Raw genomic sequence first — 22980 nt, forward strand, 5'->3', positions numbered from 1 at the left:
GAGTTGTACGACAAAACCCTGGAGAACGTAACTACCACATCTTCTACGCACTGCTAGCGGGAGCTAACAAAGAGCAAAAAAGTGAGGAAAAGCAGGGTTTATTTTCAAATATCAACAGTGTCCTTTAGAAATTTACATTTTCCCATAAATATTTGGGTTTTTGTTTGATGGTTTGATGTGTCTGGCATATTTTAAAACTGTTTAAAACTTTCAGGCAAAATGGTGATAAAAAATGTTACACTATACACCATACTGACATCATGTATTTTCTCTATCAGGCCTCTACTTTCTGGAGGACCCTCCTGAATCTTTCCACTACCTCAGCCAATCAGGATGCCTAAAGGACAAGAGTCTGAATGACAAAGAGCTGTTTAACAGTGTTATGGTCAGTGAGATTGTATTTCCCCTGTTTGCTTTTCGATCATGAAGAATATTCTTCAAGTAGAGTAGGAGTTTTTCAAACATTTCCCAGAGCACCTTTATTAAGGTCTTAAAAAACACATTTCCATACATTCTATATGGTATGTTTTTACCTCTGCAAGGGAGGATATTTCCCTCCTTGTTACCCTGTTTGTCAGTGTCATAAAGACTAAAGACATATGAACAGATCCCCCATGAAATGTAGTGATGGGTGTGGTCAGAAGTGTGCTTTGTTGCACCTTTAACCACACCCAACAGTGATGTCACAGGGTCCTGGAGTCCATCACTGTACATCACTGCAGCAAGGTGAGAAATTAAACCACTGGAGGTCAACTTTCAGGGAGTGTAAAGTTACTTTTTATGTTTTTTTTTTTAACCATAACTATAAAACTACAAGAGAGACTTGATTCCATGTTTTAGGGGGATGTATTCAGGGTTATAAAAAGATGTGACTGATAGGAATGATGTTGTTGGGTTTTCAGTAATAGTTTGCACTCCATTCTAGTTGCTTAGTTTTTGATCATCAACCAACATTATTTGTGCCTAAATAGCTGCTAGAAAAATGTATAGAAATTCCAATAAAAACGTCTGTGAGTTGCTGCACTCAGCCATATTTCCTTAATCCCTTCAGTCTTGAGATATTGAGGTTAAGACCTAACCTTTGTCAGCACATAATTCATAAAAGTTTTTATGCTGTTTGCAGCACCTAATCTTTTTTCCTTTGCTTTACTTTGTGTAGGAGGCGCTGAAGGTGTTAGAGTTTACAGAGGAGGAGATCAGAGACATGTTTAAGCTGCTGTCGGCCGTGTTACAGCTCGGTAACATTGAGTTCATGACCGCAGGAGGAGCCCAGATCACCACCAAGCAAGGTGAGGGAGCAGCTCATGGATAGTTGTAGAAAGTAAAACTTAAATAGATGCATCGCTGGTGTGTGAACCATCTCTGTCATCTTTCCAGTGGTCACCAATGCCAGTGAGCTGCTGGGTCTGGATGTCTTCCAGCTGTCTGAGGTGCTGACTCAGCGCTCTATTATACTTAGAGGAGAGGAAATATGCTCCCCACTCACTATAGAGCAGGTCAGTATTCACGCATACAGTGTATGTATACACACATTAACACACACTTTCTAATCGATCTCTGCCTCTCCCTGACACACTCACACACATCCTAATCGTAATGTGGGTTTCCCTCTCATCGTCACAGGCTGTGGACTCCCGAGACTCTGTTGCCATGGCGTTATATTCCCAGTGTTTCTCCTGGATCATCCTCAAGATCAATCAGAAGGTCAAAGGGAAGGAAAACTTCAAATCCATTGGCATCCTCGACATCTTTGGCTTCGAGAACTTCGAGGTGAGGTGAATTTTGAGCTGTTTGGCTGGAAGCCGCGCAGACCAGATACTGATCTGTATATAAGATGTGTGTCTCTCTACGTCCAGGTGAATCGGTTTGAGCAGTTTAACATCAACTACGCCAACGAGAAACTCCAAGAGTACTTCAACAAGCATATCTTCTCTCTGGAGCAGCTGGAGTACAACAGGTGCACTTTTACATGACTGTGTCTACAGAAACCTGTAAAAGAAATGACTTAGACAGGACAACATATTTAGTTATTTACAGTAGATTACTGACTTAAATATAACAATATAAAATATATAAAATACAGCTTTAAGTGAACAAATAAAAACATTAGGTCCAAACAATATTTTATACACAATATAGTTCTGTAAATGCATTCAAAGAATTACTTTACAACAAGGTGTAGTGTATAATGTTGAATTAAATCCAATTTTCTTGTGACACCTAATATTCTCCACAGGAGTCAGAGAAACGTTGAATGAAATTGAAATTTGAAGTTACATTAAGCCTGGTCCATTACTAACTTGATGTTGTTTTCTGGACTGTAACACACACGTTATTACCCACTACATTATACACATTATACACTGTCAAAAACTTGTTTGAAATGGAACTTATTTACTGATTCCTCGACATCTTAGCACCACATTTTCTGGGAATTTATTGCACATGAACATTAAAAATACCTTACAGCACAATCCACTGTTGCAAACAACAAAAATGTGTTTGTTCCTGCTTTCCGGCACCCGAGAACAAGATAATAGCAAGTATATACTGTACATAACCTTAGAAAAGTCCACCTATAATCCTCCTCTGGATATACTTAAACTTTACATAAACATGAACTCAAATATTATTAGATCATATACAGTATAGCATGTGATTACAACAGACACAGTTTATAAAATACCAATATGTGCCTAAGTGGCTCTTACAGGTTGTATGCAACATAACAAAACTTTATTATAAGTTAAGGTCATTTAGTTAGTTGGTTTGTTAGTTGGTTAATCTTTATGTATTCAGAAAGTCTCACTGAGAACAAGATCTCTTACGAGAGAGACCTGAGAACAAATTAATTCGAAGTAATGCTCAAACTTTATACAAATCGTGTGACTTTGAGAATATGATGGTATGTCATTCAGTATGCCAACGCCAGTGCATTACGGTGGTGTACAACTTGTGCAGTAGTATGAGCTAAGAGAAATACACCAGTTGCATAATAGTCTGGGTTTATGTTCTACAGGGAAGGTGTCCAGTGGGACGCCATAGACTGGATGGACAACGCAGAGTGTCTTGACCTCATAGAGAAGGTAAGAAACTGATGTATCATAACTCATATAATGTACAGTACTTAGAGTTGCAATAAAGAGAGTTAATCCAAGTCTGCCAACTTTATATCATCTGGGCATCTGGCCAGGAAGTTGAACTGTTGGCCCAGAATTTGCTAATGGCAAAAACAAACAGTTATCATCACTTTGTGATTATAATCACTTTGTGATTATAACTGTAATGAATGGACTTGTCTCACTCTGAGCTGGGTAGAGGTGGGTTAAAATAAAGGTCACTTCCCTGCCAGTTAAAAGCTGCGTTGGATGCCTGCCTCAGATGCTTTCTGGAAACTGATTTAATAACATCGGACTGATGTCTTTGAAAGTGATGCTGATTTCATAAAGTTGATGCAATAACATGATGTGTTTTTTTTTTCTCTCTCTCTCTCTCTCTCTTAGAAACTGGGCTTGTTGGCACTGGTGAATGAAGAAAGTCGATTCCCCAAAGGAACGGACTTTACTCTGCTGGAGAAGCTGCACAGCAGACACTCGGTGAGTTATTTACACATTTGTTGGTGCACTTCATGCATAATTCAGAAAGTGTTCAGCTGCTCTTTGACTGTTAAACGTCACATGATATTTTATTTTCTGTTTTTCTTTTCCTGTTTGCTGCAGACAAATCCTTACTATGTCAAGCCCAGACTTGCTGACCATCAGTTTGGTATCAAACATTATGCTGGAGAGGTGAGTTGTGTATAACTGAGCCTCTTTATAGCAATATATATATGGTATATGTATATATGGTAGACTGTTTCAGGGGAGTTTTATGTCGAGCTTGTCTGTCTCTGTCAGGTCCTGTATGATGTTAGAGGGATCCTGGAGAAGAACAGAGACACTTTCAGAGATGATATCCTAAACATGCTCAAAGACAGCAGGTAGGACATTTTCTCAGAAACCAGGTAATTATGATGAATTGGCTGAGTTAATAATTAACTGGAGTTGTAGTTAATCCTGCAGTTATATATCATTCAAAGACAAAAAAAGCTTTGGAGGGTAAATCTATTTTAACTCAGTTTACTTACTTTTTGTGTGCTGACGTATGAATCATTGATGTCAACAGATTTATAGTAAATAAAACAATTGCTAGTATCACATGTTCATTTTGTCAGGTGAAAGTCGTGTATATCCAAAATATTAACTTTTCATGGTGTGAAAAACAACTTTGTTTTATGAAAATGTCTTTGACGTTGTCTGATGGGCTTTGAAAAGAGAGCATAACATGTCAAGATAATGAAAGATCAAAGATTTTAACCTTACAGCAACATTATGTGAGTTGTTTGAGATTGTGCCGTTATTTTGCTCAAAATATGGGTGATTTATGTTCTCGTTTCTGAATTTGTTGTCTTGATCATCGCCTGTTTCCTCCAGTGACATCACTTAAATGTAGGTTTGTAATCCACTATGTCTCTGTTGCCTCCCAGACTGGACTTCATCTATGACTTGTTTGAGAAGGTTGGCAGCAGGAACAACGAGGAGAAGATGGGAACAGCCAGACGCAAACCTACAGTGAGCTCCCAGTTCAGGGTGAGTGATGCATATAGTTTACACACATATGCGCTGATATTTTAATAGGGAAAGTAAATAAAAATTATTAGATAACTAACATAACAAGCATCTCATAACAAAGGGTCGAGATCAGAGCCCCACGGAATGAGAGAATAGTGATGTATAAAAAGTGCTGCAACAAATGATTACTTTCATTATCAATTAATCTGTCAGTTATTTTGATGATTAGTGGGTTGTTTAGTCTTAAAAAGGTCTGAAATTAGTGAAAAATGACTTCATTTTCTTCAAATTAACTTTTTTTGTTTGAATGAAAGCAGGAAATTTGCACATTTTGAGAGGCTGGAATTAGTGAATATTTGCATTCTACCTTAATTAATGACTTAAATGATTACTCAATTATCAAATTAATTTTCTGTGGATCAACTAATCAATTCATTGACTAATTTTTTCAGCCCTACTAAGATATAATAGCTAAAGATGAACATTTCTAATTAATTTTGTTCACTGCTATATGAAAGAAAAAGGATTACAATTTCTATTTTCTTTCTCTGTCTCTTCAGGACTCCCTCCATGCTCTCATGGCCACTCTGAGTGTATCCAACCCTTTCTTCATCCGCTGCATTAAGCCCAACATGGAAAAGGTCAGCCTGTTTCTGTCTCACACCTCCATCAGTTCTCACATTAACAGCATGATTGCTTATTTCTGATAAGGTATCAGTTTAATCTCGAGCCAACTTCCCTTATTTTATTCGTAGAATCCAAATAAATTTGACCCGGAGGTTGTCCTGAACCAGCTGAGGTATTCTGGGATGTTGGAGACTGTCAAGATCCGTCGTGCAGGGTTCCCTGTCCGCAGAACTTTCAAAGACTTCTTCTTGCGGTTTGTATCTCTGTTGTTTGTGTGTTTTTGTGCAAGTGTCTTTAAATTGATCTCCTTGTGAGATTTTGCATGTTGTTTTTCCTCGGTTGAACTATTTCTGAGATCTGTCTTTTGTTGTCTCTCACACTCTGTCTCCTCTGTTTCCTACCTGCCAGGTACAAGATCATCCACAAAGCGAAAGTGACCACAGCAGGGGATGATAAGAAGAGGAGTACAGATCTTCTAACCAAATATGACAAAACCAAGAAAGAGTGGCAGTTAGGCAAAACCAAGGTAAGATTGAGCAGACTCTAAAATAATTTTGGTCATTACCTACACCTGCCAGTAAAAATTCACAATCAAAATCTTGAGGGGTTCTCTATACAGTATAATGACGTTTTTTCTGCTAATCCTTCACCTTTGTTCTGTAGGTGTTTATGAAAGAGTCTCTGGAGCAGCGTTTAGAGAAGGACAGGGATGAAATCCGACGCCAAGCTGCCATGATAATCCGAGCTCACTTGCTCACTTTCTCTGCAAGGTAAGACCCTTGAAATTGTAGGAATTCAACAGAAGGTCCTACCTCAGTGAAACCCACAATTTTTTTCATTCCTGTTCCTGTTTTGTCCACAGGAAGCACTTTAAGCGCTTACGTGCCAGTGTCATCACCATCCAGAAACACTTACGGGGACACAGCCAACGCAAACGGTACCAGAAGCAATGCAAAGCAGCGCTAGTACTGCAGAAACACAGGCGTGGTCAGGTGGCGCGCACTAGAGCTCGGAAACTCAAAGAGGAGAGGAGGAAGAAGAGAGAGGAAGAGCAGAAGAAGAAAGAGGATGAAGAGAAGAAAATGGCAGGAGAAGGGGAGCAGGAAGAAGTGAATGAAAAAGAAAAAGCTGAGCAAAAAGAGAAATCCTCGGAGGCAAGTGCTGCACAAAGCAATCAGTATGAAGATGTATCTGCTCACACATAAATTTTCTTTGTTTCCACAGACTCTCCAGGGACAAAATAGCAAATATAAAATGAATGTTTCAGCAGTATTTGTTGCTGAATATGTCCTTTCTCTGCTCCTCTAGGAAGAGGCTCGCCAGATGGAGGAGATCCTACAGTTGGAGCGAGAGATAGAGCGCTTGCAGAAGAAGAGAGAGGACGAGGTGTCGCAGCTGTGTGAGTCTTCCAAACAGGAGCTCCAGCTTCGCAGGGACGCTGAGCTCAAGCGGATGAAGAAGGAAGCATCCCGCAAGGCCACAGAGCTGATCGACCTCCTGAACTTCGGAGGCGTGGATCCTTCACTGGGAGCGGTCGGGGCTAAGGCTGCTGCAGAGGTGAAACCCCCGAAAGCTGCAAGTGCCAGCACAAGTGCATCCAAAGAGGAAGAGGTAGACGAGGGCTTCCATGCTGAAGAGGAGTGCATCCCTCTCCCTGACTTCCCCCCTCCTGCTGAGACGGACCAGCCTATGGACCAGGAAATATTTGCTCAGCTCCCGCCTCCCCCACCTGCTTTTGCAGAGGGAACAGTGCCTCCTGCACCACCTCCTCCACCTCCCTTGCCCGCAGATGGCGTGCCTGTCGCAGGCATGCCTCCTCCTCCTCCTCCTCCTCCTCTCCCTCCACCTGGAGATGGCTCTGCTGTCCCTCCACCTCCTCCTCTTCTACCACCTCCACCTCCCCCAGGAGAGGGGATGGAGGGGGAGAAGAAAGATGGAGCCAAGGTGGAGCCGGAGAGAAAGGTGAGCATGGTGGAGAGCCTGGTGGATGGAGAGGAGCCGATCTACAGCATGCCAGCAGACACCGAGTCAGATTACGACCAGGAGGAGGAGGAGGGGTCGGTCAACGCTGGAGATGACAGCTCCGTATCCGGGAGCAACCGCGGCAGCACTGCCGTGGCAGATGAGGAGCACCCGAGGAAGTCCACCTGCACCAACGCCAGCATTGAGTCCTACAGAGGCAGCTCTGACTCTGTGAGGACACACACTTACACGCATCCTCACACGCGTGCACGCAGACATGTATGCGCAGCTTTACAGTGAACATTTTCTCAGCACTGTGATAAACTGACTGTGTAATATACTTTAATGCTCATTTATATGATTTAACTGCCGTGTTCATTTGTTTTTATATAAAAAAGTAATTGATTTATGTTTTTGTCTGCTGTTTCAGTATGCAGACAGTGATGATGAACATGATGGTATGATGGACACTGATGAAGAGGTGACGAATGGCAGAGTGACTCTGCTTAATGGAAATGGACCGCCATATTTCCATGGTTACCTCTACATGAAGGGTGAGTTTAGATGTCGTCTTAGTGTCAACACTTTTTGGTTTCAACATGGGGAAAAAACAACAACTTTTCATCTTGCATAACTGTACCATCATGGCTGTCTCATCCTGAAGTTAAACCATCTCCAGCTTTTTAATTTTACATGTAATGTCTATTCATGAATGTAATTTTATCCTCTGCTCCTTCAGCTGGTCTGATGATCCCATGGAGGAGACGTTGGTGTGTGCTAAAAGACGAAACCTTCATGTGGTTCCGGTCCAAACAAGAGTCTCTCAAGTCTGGCTGGCTCTATAAGAAAGGAGGAGGACTCTCGACTCTCTCACGCAGGTTGTTGTAGTTATCACTGAGTGTAGCCTGCATGCGTATTAAATGAAAATCTCCAAAACCAATTTAGGAAATGTTCATTGAAAGATTATGAAGTTGTCCACAGAGCCATAAAATCCTAAAAACCTTCAAAATCCTTTAAAAAGTCATTGGATAGAGTGCAAAACCCGCAGTTATCTAACTAAAAGCACTGCTGCTTTTCTAAACCCTTTAGACAGTTTAGACAACAATAATGTGATACATAGCATTAACAGTTTGACTAGTAGTTGCATGCAGCTTGAAGGGCACAGGTTTGATTTATGTGCATGAACATGTTCATTTTCTCTGAGAGTTGTTAAACAAGGTTGTGTGTGCTGTAGAAGTATTTTGGCCATTTGTCTAACTTGATGCTTTGAACCTTCTGCAGAGCCGGAAATGTACAATCTCCTGCTCAAGCTGATGTACTGTGATATTGTTCTGATATTTGACTTTCAAGTATAAGTTAATCTGTTTCAGGTTTACAGAAATTATAAAACAAAGTGCATAAAAAGCCAGATTACTTATTCAGAAAGGTATTAAAAGAGTACTCCTCTGATTTAGTGTTGTCGGACTCACAATGGACAAAAAAAGAACCAGAGATATCGTCTTTTATTCCATGCATTCTTCTTCCTTGTCAAAACCTGGTGCCTACATAACCCACAGTGCAACTTGTCTTGATTCACGCAACTTTACTGATTGGGATGTGTTGTGCTTGGAGCTAATGAAGCCTTGAGCCGCTACCTTCAATCAGAGATTAGGAGCTGGCTATAGAGGTCTGGTAAACCTCACTTCTTTCTGATCCCACACCTCCAGATTTTTAAACTTGTACTTCTAAACCCCAACTGATGCTGCCTCAAGTTACATATGAGGAAATTTATTAGACTACCTCTGGAAGCTTTGTACAACTTTTCACATAGTCATTAGTGCTCCCCAAGACCTGTAAACAGACACTGATTTGTAAAATCTGTGGAGTTTCCCTTTAAAAAAAAGCACAGAAAAAAAGCTTGTTAATGACACCAACAGGGATCATGTGACTGGTTACTACCACCCATGGTTATATCTGTGCACTGGACAATATATCAGACACAAAGAAGCTATTTTGAATGCTTATGAGAATTAAATCTAACAATGTAAGAGCCTATATCATTTAGAAATACCCCTCATATTGTAGACAGTGGATTATCTTGGCCTTTATTCTCATGATGTCTGTTTCTACTTCAGAAACTGGAAGATGCGCTGGTTCGTGCTGAGGGACAGCAAGCTGATGTACTACGATAATGATAGTGAGGAGAAGCTGAAGGGAACTATCGACATCCGGGCCGCCAAGTAAGATTCCAAGATGCTCCAGCACTAGAAAACACACACACACAATCACTTATTCACAGTTTCTCTGTTTTCTGGACAACATTTCTCAGACATGTTTGTGTATGTACAGGGAGATAGTGGATAATCATGAAAAGGAGAATGCTCTGAACATTGTGACAGACGAGAGGACCTATCAGGTGTTCGCTGAGTCGCCAGAGGATGCAAGGTGTGAAGGAGCCTCAAGTTTAACGTAGAAAACAGCAACTTGTTAATATTTGTATCCAAGTAGAAAGATATTCTAATTATTGATGACACCTCTGTCTCTGTTTAGCGGGTGGTTTAATGTGCTCAGTAAAGTGCGAGTGTGTACTCCTGAGCAGCTGCTGGAGATGTCCCATGAACAGGCCAACCCAAAGAACGCTGTGGTTAGTTTCTAAAAACATGATACCAGTAACTTTCTATGTATTAAAGTTATTCTTCTGTCCTTTTCCATTAATTTAAATTCTAGATCTAACACAATATGCATATACAGTATCCTGTGAGGCATTGTAAGAAAGCATATTTTCTGGCTTTTACTATACACAATGTACAGTTTATTGGAAACAATATACATAACCATGCAAAAAGTTAAACGTTAGATCTCCTAATAATCACTGATATGTCACCATAGAAGCAAAAATGCAACATTACATTTCTGTTTTAAATTGTTCGCCTCTCCTTCTCCTTTTCGTCTTCAGGGAACTCTTGACGTGGGGCTGATTGACTCTGTTTGTGCCTCTGACAACCCTGATCGGTAAGTTGGATCAACCATAAAAAAGACACAAACCCTGATTCACTTCAATCAGTCAATCAGTTATCTTATTTGTCCCCAAGGAGCAATTGGTTGTGCAGCAGTGTAACAAAACATCAATAAATACAAATAAAGAAGAGTACACAAATTAAAACCATTTAAAATGGTTTTAATATAAATATATAAATTATGTAAAATGTATTACGTAAGATTTGAGTCCTGAGTAGGTTTGTGTGCTCAAGTCACCTTTTCCTCGCAGTTATTGAGTCCCCTTTGCATCTGTGGCACCGTTTTTGTTGTTTGATTGGATATATTTGAAATCCCCTGAATTTGACAGCAGAACGAAGCAATTCTACTGTTTTTTTAAGCATGCATGAAAAAAATATATATTGCAGAGGCAATTTGTTCACTGAAAATAGCATCAATAGATCATCATTCAATGTAACTACAGTTTTCATCCCTATAATCAGTCAATTTGCAAAGTATTTCTTAATAAATTTGAAGAAATGACACAGAACAGAACATTTCTATACATTTTATTTACACAACCTAAAGAATCTCTTGAGTATCTGGAGGTGGATTATTTTATTTAAAAGTCTCTCACTTGACCTTTGCAGGCCAAACTCTTTTGTCATCATTACGGCCAACCGTGTGATCCACTGCAACAGTGACACACCGGAGGAGATGCATCACTGGATCAGTCTTTTGCAGAAACCCAAAGGGGATGCCAGGATCGATGGGCAGGAGTTTCTTGTCAGAGGTGAGAACTTCATTTCATCACTTTTTATAAATTGTTGGAATGTTGTAAGTCACGTAATATAGGCTTACTTTTAAATGGTTTTAATTGGTATTTAAAATGTGTCCAATTAAATTGGGTTTACAGGATATAAAGCTTAACATTGAAAATATTTGTGACAAAATAGGAAATATGAGGTTAAATGTATGTACAAAATATGATTTTTTTCAGAAACCATTTTATAATTTTGTTGTCTTCGTTATGTTTGCAAGTAAGATCTTATCTTGTAACAGATTTCAGTAACATTTTGGTAAAATATAATGTGTTATCAGTCATTTAGACATGGAACAGTGAAACAACGATATCTCAATTTGAAAATGCGAGGCAATATATATTCCTCTAATATTTCTTCCTTTTCTTTCCGCCTCTTTCCCTCCATCTCTCTTCCCGCCTCTTTCAGGCTGGCTGCAAAAGGAGATGAAAACGAATACTAAGAGCACCTCCCTGAAGCTGAAGAAGCGCTGGTTTGTTTTGACCCACAACTCCCTGGATTACTACAAGAGCTCAGAGCGTAACTCCTCCAAGATGGGAACTCTGGTCCTTAACTCCCTCTGTTCCATCATTCAGCCGGATGAACGCGTACACAGAGAGACAGGTGAGAGAAGAGAAGGGGCGGGAAAAGGCAGAAAGGGCAGGTTTAATTAGGGATTAGATGTAGTGAGAGGATTCTCGTTTTACAATTATAGACATGAGAAATGTACTAGTAACTGGAGAATTATTGTACAGTCGAACTTAATTATTCCCTCAGTTGTAATATTTTTTATTTAATTTTAATAATGCTAATCGAGTCCTGATTTTACAGGCTACTGGAACATCATAGTGTATGGAAGGAAGCATTCCTACCGCCTCTATACCAAGATGCTGAATGAGGCCATGAGGTGGACAGCCGCCATACAGGGAGTCATTGACAGCAAGACCCCCATTGAAACTCCAACTCTGCAGCTCATTAGAGACATCAAGGTAAAGCACACACAAACACACACACACACATAGCAAGTGAACACAAGATTTTAAAATTTTTAAGAGAAAATGTGTCCTTGCAGGAGAACAGCGTGAACCCAGACATAGTGGAGCAGATGTACAGGAGGAACCCCATCCTCAGATACACTCAGCATCCTCTGCACTCTCCTCTACTACCGCTCCCTTATGGAGAGGTGACCAGCCGTGAGTAAAACACAAAACTCAGCAACCCACATCCTGAAAACAACTTTTATGTTTTCCTCAGTGTCTTCCTTGTCTTCTTCTTTTCATACAAATTATGTGCATTAAAAATCTTCTGTGCATCCATGTGACTTCCCTCTGCAGGACAAAACTGAAGCTCTCACTTAAATTGTTGCCTTTAGACAAAAAAGGCAATTGTGTTGCAAAATTCACTATTCCAATGATTTGATAACTTTTGCTTTGGCCAGTAATAATATTAAGACGAAGATGAAGTCACACTGACAGATAACTCATGTGACTGAATATAAGTTTTCCATGGGGAAACAGTGGAAAAAAGTGAAAACAATAAGAGAATTTAATATGCTCATTATGGGCACGAATACAGACACTAAATTGCATGAAGAACACAGAGAGGGCTTGGATCAGCAATGCATTTTTAAGCTTGGCGTTCCTCACCAGGCAGCACCAAGAGATTTATGCTCATGTATCTCTAGAAATGGAGAAAATGCAAGAAATGATGTCGTAAATACATCACATTATTCACACATCACATTATTGATACAGAGTATTTGACATGTTGCCTTTAAGCTTAGTGACATATTAAACACAAGGACAATATACAATACACTCATGTAAGGGGTAGAACATGTTAAAAAACATATAGTCTGAAAATATGTCCAAAAAAGGTGATAAGTCACAATATACATAACTATATTTGCACATGTATCACAAGAGGGCTTTAAATGAGACAAGTTCTAATTCCTCATTAAGCCCAAGGGGAGACACTGTTCCCAGCCTGAGTATCCATCTTGCCTCCGTTTGTAAGTGGTGATGTGTTCTTCGTGCCATTTACTGCCTGTATTCGTGCACATAATGAACTTGACTTTTTAACAGTCCTTTGATGTCATTGCTGCTACTGCTGTCGTGTTTGGCATTATTAATAAGTTACAATTATATTTTTTCTTCTTTGCTGAACATTTCTCATATCTTTGTTCATCTTTCTTTTCTTTTCTTTCTATCGGTGTGTAGTACACAGGCAGCAGGGTTACGCCAGTCTGCAGGATGAGGCGGTGCGAGTTTTCAACTCACTGCAGGAGATGGAGACGCTGGCAGACACGGTGCCCATCATTCAGGGCATCCTGCAGACCTGCCAGGACCTGCGCCCTCTCAGGGATGAGGTACTTTGTTACAAGGAAACTTGCTGCACTGATCCCAACAACAACAACCTCTGCCCTTTGTTTATATGGTATTACAACAGAATTTAAATTAAATAGAGAATACACAGCGGTGTGTAATAGCCTCAAAAAGCCTCAAAAATAGGTTGTTTATAGTTTAAGTTCTTATAAAAAATAGGAAAAACAACACTCTGCAACACTTCCACCTGCCAATTTAATGCACTTTGTTAGTCTTTGAAGTTGTACCTCAGTGCTTTTTCCACCACAACATTCAGTGTAATGAACATAATGATCGGATGTATTTGCAGAGGTTTTGACACATTTGGTTGCTGCTAAACGTTGATCAATATTTTGTTTTTCAGGTATATTGTCAGGTGATCAAGCAGACCAATCATGTGCCTCAGCCGAACAGCCCAGCCAATCGGGCACACTGGCACCTGCTCACCTGCATGAGCTGCACCTTCCTACCTAGTCGAGCCATTCTCAGATACCTCCGATTCCACCTCAAGAGGTGTGTATGTGTGTCCTCAGCATGAAGCAAGCCTCTTTGATACATTATCCATCAAATAAATTAATATTAAATGTGTGATGTGTGTTTGTGTCAGGGTACGTGAGCGTTATCCTGGCACGGAAATTGAGCGCTACGCCAGTTTCATCGGGGAATCCCTGAAGAAGACCAAGACTCGTGAGTTTGTTCCCTCACAGGAGGAGATTGCCGCCCTGCTGGTGAGACAGGAGATGAGCACTACCGTCTACTGCCACGGAGGAGGCTCCTGCAAGATCTCCATCAATTCACACACCACAGCTGGAGAGGTACACATGAACACTCATGCACACACGCATATACTGACAATCTCAGAAGGATGTTTTTCAGACACTTTGCAGGACACACATGAACAATACTGGCAATAGCAACTAGATTTGTCACTGGTTTCTTGTAATTTTCGTTACAATACTGATTTTTTTTCTCTCTTCAATTCATTCAAATGAATGAATTGCATTTGTACTGTTACAAACTAGTCAGTGTTTTCATGTTGCTGCTGCAGGTTGTGGAGAAGCTGATCAGAGGTTTGGCCATGGAGGAAAGCAAGAACCTGTTCTCTCTGTTTGAACACAACTCCTTCACAGACCGAGCTTTGGAAAGCAGAGTGATTGTTGCAGATGTACTGGCCAAGTTTGAAAGGTATCTCATTTTCTACAAGTTTAAGTTTTTCAGATTCAGATGTACAGATTTTACAGACAAAAATCTAAGAGGTCTTAAGTTGAAATGGTTAAATACTGATTTAGTTTTGTTATTAACAGCATATTGGGACTGTTTTTATGTGTGTTTATGTGCTTGGAAACTGAGACTACTGTATATATTCTTCCAGACTGGCAGGCAGTGAAGAAGAGGAGGAAGAAGGAGAATGGAAACTCTATTTCAAGCTCTACTGCTTCTTGGATGTGGAGAGCATGCCGAAAGAAGGAGTGGAGTTTGCTTTCATGTTTGAGCAGGTGAGCTTTACGGCACAGCTCGGATATAACAAATAAATGTGAGCAGGCAGGATAACTGTGTGATAGTGTTGGGGTAGTTATTCTGAAAAAAAAAGATCATTTACCACTAATTATGGTACTGTCTCCACATTTTAACAAGATTACTCATGTTTCTCTTGCTTTTGACTTCACTTTTAAGTTATTTTCTACATCCAAAATAGAATCTGTATGATTGAAAAGTCTGTTTCATTAAGAAAAAAGATGGATTATTGAGTTCACTACTGTGGACAGATTGTTTCTGACATAGACAGAAATTGAATCATGTGGTAATATTGTTAACTTTTTGTGAAATTAAATAAAAATAAAGCAGATTCATCCACATGTAGAAGCATCTTTCTCCACTGCCATTTTTAAGTTTTCTTCTGTTTTTAAATTCTTTCCATCTCTTATTTTAAACAGAGAATAATCATGAGTGAATAATATATAGCACAAATAAAAGGTTTCCTGTTCAGTAACTAGTTCAAAATAATGTGTGATAACCCTGAGCAGTGATGTTTTGTTTTCTTATGGAGAAAGTCAGATTTTTTTAAATGAAAGCTGAGAGATTTTTCCGTCTTTCTCTCTCAGGCCCACGAGTCTTTGATAAGCGGACACTTCCCAGCCTCAGAGGAGACTTTGCAGCATCTGGCTGCGTTACGTCTCCAGTATCTCCACGGTGACGGGGCAGGTCGGGCTGGATGGAGCCTGGGAAGTGTTTATCCAATCGGACGTCTCCGCAATCGCATCCTACACTCCACCAAGCCGGGCGTGGGGGCGGCAGGTGGAGTGGGAGGAGGTGGACCAGGAGGAGCAGGAGATGGGAAGGGTACAATAGGAGGCCCGGGCGGCGTCGGCATAGGGGCAGAGAAACGAAAGACCCCGAGCTTCCTGGATGGCACCCTGAGGAGAAGCTTCAAGACTGGTTCACTGAAGAAGCAGAAGGTCAGTGATTGTAGAGAAGAAAGACTGTACTGGTGGTTTTGCATGTTTTCCCCCATTTACTACAACTCGTTTGCTATCATTCAGTTATAACATAACATTGGCAGAAAAAGTGCAGTGTTGCACAATTCAAGCAGGTTTCATGAAGCTACTAATTGATTTTCATAAGGTATAAAAATGAATGAAATGAATAGCTGCCTTTAACATAGGAAAAACACATTCAAACATTTAAACAATAAAGCATGAATTCAAGAATAGTATGCAAAAATGTTATAAAAAATATGAAGTACATATGATTTCTAGTTAAAGAGCTAAAATGTATTAAAGCATCTATGTCAACAAGTGAAAAATAACCCCTAAATTCAAACTTTTACTATTTTCTATTGACTTTTAGTTAAATAAAAGCAATAATTTAAAGGTTCTCCTTTGGCTGAATTATTGATGCATTATTTTTTGTGGTTTAACATTATTTGAAGGTGGTCCACATGGCAGTAAGACTAACTATTTTATACAGTATATTGTTTGAATTAAATAACTTATACAAATAACAATTTGATTGATAGATTTAGTTAATTGTTCATTTGATTCAGTTTAATTTACACTGTAGCAATTTATCAATTTGTGAGTCCATTATTTTAAAAGAGCACTGTCATATTTTCATTTCTAGAATGAAACTAATGTTTCTCAGTTGACATGAATATAATTTCAGCCAAGTCGCTGCCTTGAGCTGAACTTGAGTTGCATCTTAGTTGGTGTTAATGAATTTGGCAGTTGTTGGATAATAAATAATTAAACTCTCTTGGCTAGTCTCTGTTGTCTTAATAAAAGTACTTTCATTCTGGGCTCAGGAGGCAGTTGTACACACAAAGCTGCATATACAAAATCTTAAAGATCAACACCAGAAGTCTTCTCTTATATCAAAACAAGCTCATAAACTGACATAAACAGCTCATCAAGTTATCTATGGCTGGAATCAGTTATTGCAAAACACACTAATAAGAGATGAGCCCCTGCAAGCCCACATCTAATCCTTGCAGCTGGCCCATCTGGCCCCCATTAAGCGTGACAAGGAAGTTACATGACTGTGTAAGCCATACAAGTCATCTTGACCTTATAACGATTCAGCATTTCAGTACACATTCTCTGTAAATTTGTGATCTATAATTTTACACCGGTCCACAAGGGAGGAAGGTTATTCTGAATTTTGAAGCTGGAATACCTCGTCCAGGAGCTGTCTGTTTCCTTTAGTTTCTGAGCATCGCCATGTGGTGGTGGTACAATGTGACATATCTGACATGACAGGAGATTTGTTTAACACTGATTTGCATTGATCTCTGCATTCTGCTGCATTCTCATAAACTCAGTAAAATAACTCTCTTGCGCTGCTAAATGACAGTTGACTGGATTTCTGGCTGCCTGACTCTCTGACTGACTGATTGATAGTTTGGCAGGACATTCATTTACTGAGTGGCTGTGTGGTTGCAGGTGGAGGAGGAGCAGATGCTGGAGATGTGGGTGAAGGAGGAGACGTCTGCCACACGGACCAGTGTTTTGGAGAAGTGGACTCGGCTGCAGGGCATGCCCCAGCACCAGGCCATGCTTAAATATATGAGCATCATTAAGGAGTGGCCTGGATACGGATCTACTCTGTTTGATGTGGAGGTCAGAAATTTATAAGATAAATTAAATGGATTTTTGCAAATATAAAACTGAAAAGGCCTGACAAGTAACCTCTTCTTTTCCTTCCTTCTTTTATTTCCTCCATCTCTGTAGTGTAAAGAGGGTGGTTTCCCTCATGATCTGTGGCTGAGTGTAAGTGCTGACAACGTGTCTGTGTATAAACGAGGTGAACCCAAACCGCTGGAGACCTTCCAGTATGAACACATCACTTTCTTCGGAGCGTCACAGCTCTGCACCTACAAGATCATCGTGGACGAGAGAGAGATGTTCTTCGAGACTCCACTGGTGAGAGTTTTATTTCTAAATATAAACACTTTTGTTTCATTTCATATTTTCTTCATCTTTTTAGGGCAGCAACTAAGGATTATATTCATTATGAAATGAAGTATGAGTATTTTATCAATTAGTCATTTGGTCTATAAAATGTCAGAACATGGTGACATCTTCAAACGGCTTGTTTTGTCTGAGCAACAGTCTGCAGATTACAGATACGAAGTTCACAATTGATACATTGACTAAGCTCTGATCCCTTTTTTGTGTTTCCTTTACTTGATCTTGTTAGTCTTGTTTGCTTCATCTAGTCTGCCTGTTTATGATTACACCTGACTGACTGAATTTGAAGTTTTATTATCATACAGTAGGCTATGTCCTTTATGTGTGGAAGATTTAAAATGCCCAAAATATAAAAACAAATCAAATAATTAAATAAAGTGAAATGTTTTGTGAAAGGCTGTCTGTCTTTGCTTGTGGTTCAACCCCCAAGCTGTGATTGGACAGTTTTCCATTCTGGTATGGAGGATGCGTCACCAATCTGAAAAAAGAAAGAGCTCCCCCACACCTCCTCATGAAAACTAAAGATAGTGGGTACATCTCAAGTCTCTTAATTTATGTCTCCTCTCTCCTTGCTTGGTTTCCTTGCGTCTCTCCTTGCATCCACGGTGGGAGGGACTAAGACGCAAGGAAAAGACGCAAGTGAGGGAAACGTGGATGCAATTTAAGAGACTTGGGATGCACCCAGTGTTTTGTATTCAGTACTGGGAGATCTATGCTACCATCTACTGGACAACTGTGAAATGCAGTTCACCTCTTTACTTTGTTTTCTGTTTTCTGATTTGATTTTAAAACTGTGTGGAAATTTGTGTCACAAGTCGTAAAATTTACAAGCTAATTTTAATTGTCCTTTAACATATGTATTTCATGTAATTATGACGCAGTAAATGCATACATAAAAAGGAAATACAATTAACAATGTGTATTGTATTTCACTTTATGTCATCGTTTTAATTTTTCTTTTAGGCATTTTAAATCTTCCATACTTATCTTGTTGTCTTAATTGTTGGAACAACTTTAAATGCAGTCATGCAGCCAGATGAGGACTCATATTAATCCACCACACCATCTTTTTACTCTTTAGGTTGGGGAGATCACCAAGATCATGAGGGCCTACATTAACATGATGGTGAAGAAACGTTGCAGCATCATGTCCGTGACCAGCGTCACCAGTTCCTGGGTCAGGTGATCACCACCAGCTAGTCAGAGCCCTCGGTTCTTCCAGCGGCAGCAGATGCCTCAGCCTCCCTCCCTCCTCCCCTCTGCATTGGTTGGTTGGTTTTGATGGAGGCAGTCGCACCAACCAGCTAATCCTCTAGGTTGAATCAAGAGTGGAGGGTGAGCATCTATAGAGTGTGGATAAAGAAAGATAGAAGTGGACACAGAAGCCAAATGCACACTCTGCTGGCCTGGGTTTCACTTGGGATAGGGATCAATATCTTTTGGGAATCAAGTCTATTTAAAAACGAGCATGACAAAGAAGCAACCTGTATTTTTGGGACAGTCCTTTCAAACACATAATCCCAGTTGTAGAACTGCATGTAGATGTTCAAGCACACTCCAAACTTCTCTCCGTTTTTCCTTTCTGGACCAAACTCAGTAATAACAAGCACAACCTACCACTCACTGAGCCGCCCAAGTCCCAGTTTGTCCCAGGTGGCTCCCTTTCCCCCTTCCCCCAGTGCACTGCCAGACAGAAGAAAGCCACACGTTCTCAGTTATATTTGTTTTTGGCTCTTTCTTTCTCTCTCTATCACTCCTCCAATGTCAGAGTCTCTCTCTTTCTCTTCACATGCATTCGTCCTCACTCCTGTTGCATCTTGTTTGCTGTTTGGTATTAAGTTATTACGCTGAATTCTTGTTATTGCTTGCTTTCTCTCTGTTGTTCTCACGCTGTCTTTTATCTGTGACATCAGCTATATTACATCCGTTGTGACTGAGAAAAAGGACTCAATGATGATTCTTCTTCAGGGGCTGCTTAACGGGAAAAAATCAGCTCTCAGCCCACCAAACGACATAGTGTTCACTCGATCGCTCATCAGTGCCACCGTGTGGCCATACAAGAAGAAAAATACAGCCAAAGGAAGTGGCTTTAAATATTTCTGAACAATATCATATAGATTTTCTTGAGAGGAAGAAGTCGAGGTTTCGCTTTGGAGGCTCTCCGGTCATGTTTAACTTGACATGGTTTCCCTATCTACGTATTATAGAAAACACGCACTGCATAAATCTACTGTATATTCACACACGTGTACACATAAACTGAACCGACATGTATCGTTTTGTACTGTATATCACATATTATAAGAGTTATTATTGAATATCGGTGGCCACTGCACTGTACAGTATATAGATGCCATACTAAATACAATGTGACACCTCTCGTGTAAAATACATGCAAGTGAATGGTGTTAATGACCACTGTATGTCTGAATATGATGCCAACATTGTTCACTGGCTGTGCCATTAATGTGACTCAAAGAGGAATAAGAGTTAGTAAAACGCAGACCATAATGAGACTCTTCACAGTGTTTTGGTCGATTTATCATTGTTGTTATCTGTGGGACTCACTCTACTGCGTTAATCGGAGCCATAAAATAATGTATATCCTTGTCTGCTCATGCTATTCTCACTTTTTTTTCTTTGCTAAGAAGATCAGTGACTTAAACAATGATGCATAAGCGCTCCAGTCTGTCTGTGTTTCCAACCTGTTTATGAACATGTGACTTTTATTACCGATATTATTACTGTATGCCCCCTGTTATCTTAACCACCCTGAAGTGCTGTGTCTGGAATGCTGCTGCCGCGTGCGTGTGAGTGTATTAATGGTGTAATCCAAATAGTTGGAAAAAAGGAAGAAAAAAGGGAATGAGAAATGAGAAAAGAGAAATAATTTTACTGAGTGTATTCCTTGGAAATATTTACATGACTAACCTTTGCAAAGAATGGTGTTGTGATCGTGAGTTAAAGGGAAGAGCATGGAACTGGAGGGAGGGAGGGTCGAGGGTTATTTATTATTAATGTGCTGTATGTATTGCCAGGTGTGTTTCGGAGGGATTGATAGTGTATTTAAAGATATAATGGAATTTTTAAGTCTCAGTGTTAAGACGAGCAGATAAGACACTGTGAGGATACGGGCTCGGAAATGGTCTAATATGGGATTTTGCTGACAGTCATCACTGGTTTGTGTGTGTGTGAGTGTGTGTGTGTGTGTGTTTTGGACTGAAAGTAAAGTCACTGTTCTGTCAACATCACCTGACGCTGAGGCACTGCAGGTAGATGGCAGCATCCCTGATGTACAACAGCTCTAAAGGACAAAACCACTTTGTAAACAAAGTGTTTTCCCACATCAGATATCCAGGGGGAATACTTAGGTAACACAGAGAAATACAGTCCAATTAATTTTCTAATTTGGCTTAGCTAAAAGGTCTAGTTTCTGTGTCAATGATAATTTTAATATTTATCTTTTCATGCCAGACATTTAAGTGAGGTTGAACTTCTTAAGGGGAAAAAGTCTGTCGTCTATCTGGAGTGCCGTAGCCAGGATTTTAGAAATACTGAGGTCATGAGTCCAAGATGGTCAACCCCCAATCCTGCAGAAAATTAGCCAGATCAATTACACTGTCTTTAGATTTAATTCCTCAACATGTTTTAAATGCAGTTTCTCCAAACTTCGGTGATTAAAGTTTGGGTGGGGAAATACTGAATCATTTATTTATTCGGCCTCAAGTATTAAAATTTAAACATATTGAGTCTAACGATACTGGAATCAGCCTATTGAAGTATTTTCTCATTTAATCAATCAGTTGTTTTGTCTATAAAACATCAGAAAATGGTGAAAAACTCTTTCCTAAAGCCCAAGTTGTCTTCCTTAAATATCTTCTTCCGTCCAGACCAACACAAGATATTCAGTTAACTATCACAGAGGACTAAAGAAACCAGGAAATATTCACATTTAAGAATTTGGACATTTTTTAATCTAAAAAAATGAATAGTTGGAGATTAATTTTCTGCTGATTGACTTATCTAATAGAATGTAAACTCCTTTTACTACTTTTGCTAAAAAAACCCAGAAACAAAGTCCCCCCCAAAAATACCAAGACCATGACCTCAGTGTCTTCAACGGTAGCTTCGGCCCTGGCTGCATACACACAGCCCACTGGGATCCTGCCTATAGAGTTAGAATAAGCAGAACTCACTCAGAGGTTCCAGTTTGAACTTTGGGTTATTTTCATTTTGGCTAAAATTAGTGCAAAACTGGAGAAAGTTAACCCATAAGCCATAATTAACAAGGAACCCGGAGCTGTCTGTTCTAGCTATTCTACTTCTATGGTTCTGTCTGTCACTGATATTACACTGAGTAGGAAGAAGTTGCCCTAGAGATGCTGAAATGTGGTCAGTGTGTTTGCTGAAGGGAACAATAAGTTAGATTTTTGAAGTATCTGATCACAAATCTGTTCTTCGAGGGCAACTTCATCACAAAGGGTCCTGTTATCAGCCGCAGGCGGCCAGAGTGGGGCCCATTCTTATCTTATGTTATGCTTATTATCATCTTTACATAGTAAAACATTGTGCTTGTTTAAAAAAGAAAAAGAGAAAGAGAGAGATATGTGTGTTATTCTTTTTTATTTGTAACTGGCTTTACAAAATTATGCTTTAATAAATTATGGAAATTGTCCTCTATTCAGTGTTGTTTGTAAATTTATTTTGACTGAAGAGGTGGAAAGTACATTCACTCAATCTTGGGAAGTGCACTTGCCGGTGGAGAGTTAGATAAAAAGATCAATAGCCTACAGCTGTTAAGTGTCCATTAAATATAAGGCTGCAGCCAGCAGCTAGCGGAGCTTAGTTTAATTGTTGTTTTTTGCACTTTTGTACAGATTAAACAAACAAAATACTAATTTATTGAGGTTTAGGAGCTTGTAGGCAGATTTAGGTACTGTTGCACGTGGCCAAGCTAGCTGTTAGTCTGTCTGCTAAGCGAATAAGCTACAGTAACTGGCTGCTAGCTGTAGCCTCAAAGTGAGTAGGCATATCTGCCAAATTGTCAAAGTCTTTATTTAACATTTTACATAAAAGATATATGAGGAGCTTAGACTCCTTCAAAAAAAAAAAGTCCAGTTTGGGCCTTGTCATGTTTGAGATATCTTTAGGTTGTTAGCAGTTTGACCAAAGAGACATTTTAACTCCTCAACTTCTC

At 39.7% G+C, this 22980-nt stretch overlaps 1 protein-coding gene across 2 annotated transcripts; it reads left to right on the forward strand.

Annotated features, from left to right (window-relative positions):
- Nucleotides 1-22634, forward strand: LOC137199859 (unconventional myosin-X-like). 2 transcript variants are annotated; one of them, XM_067614445.1, is made up of 36 exons: nt 1-81; nt 279-385; nt 1160-1289; nt 1378-1496; nt 1624-1770; nt 1857-1957; nt 3020-3086; nt 3504-3596; nt 3720-3788; nt 3897-3979; nt 4526-4628; nt 5171-5251; nt 5366-5490; nt 5646-5763; nt 5901-6007; nt 6100-6395; nt 6550-7430; nt 7630-7753; nt 7939-8080; nt 9314-9418; nt 9528-9623; nt 9729-9822; nt 10135-10190; nt 10805-10947; nt 11384-11578; nt 11786-11943; nt 12027-12147; nt 13174-13322; nt 13682-13830; nt 13925-14132; nt 14366-14502; nt 14690-14813; nt 15420-15773; nt 17256-17432; nt 17544-17735; nt 18865-22634. In XM_067614445.1, the coding sequence occupies exons 2-36, from the start codon at nt 383-385 to the stop codon at nt 18967-18969; spliced, it is 5352 nt and encodes a 1783-aa protein (XP_067470546.1). In that variant the 5' UTR covers nt 1-81; nt 279-382; the 3' UTR covers nt 18970-22634. The 2 variants fall into 2 exon arrangements, with proteins under 2 accessions (XP_067470546.1, XP_067470547.1); XM_067614446.1 differs by having other exon boundaries at nt 7939-8077.
- The last annotated feature ends 346 nt before the right edge of the window (nt 22635-22980 follow it).

The sequence above is a fragment of the Thunnus thynnus genome, chromosome 16 (assembly GCF_963924715.1).
Source record: "Thunnus thynnus chromosome 16, fThuThy2.1, whole genome shotgun sequence".
NCBI lineage: Eukaryota > Metazoa > Chordata > Actinopteri > Scombriformes > Scombridae > Thunnus > Thunnus thynnus.

Bases quoted from the DNA above. Each gene is read 5' to 3' on its own strand.
- LOC137199859 (XM_067614445.1), top strand. The intron at 3,980-4,525 runs GTAGGACATTTT...GTTGCCTCCCAG, and splicing joins AACATGCTCAAAGACAGCAG to ACTGGACTTCATCTATGACT. The intron at 11,944-12,026 runs GTAAAGCACACA...GTGTCCTTGCAG, and splicing joins AGCTCATTAGAGACATCAAG to GAGAACAGCGTGAACCCAGA.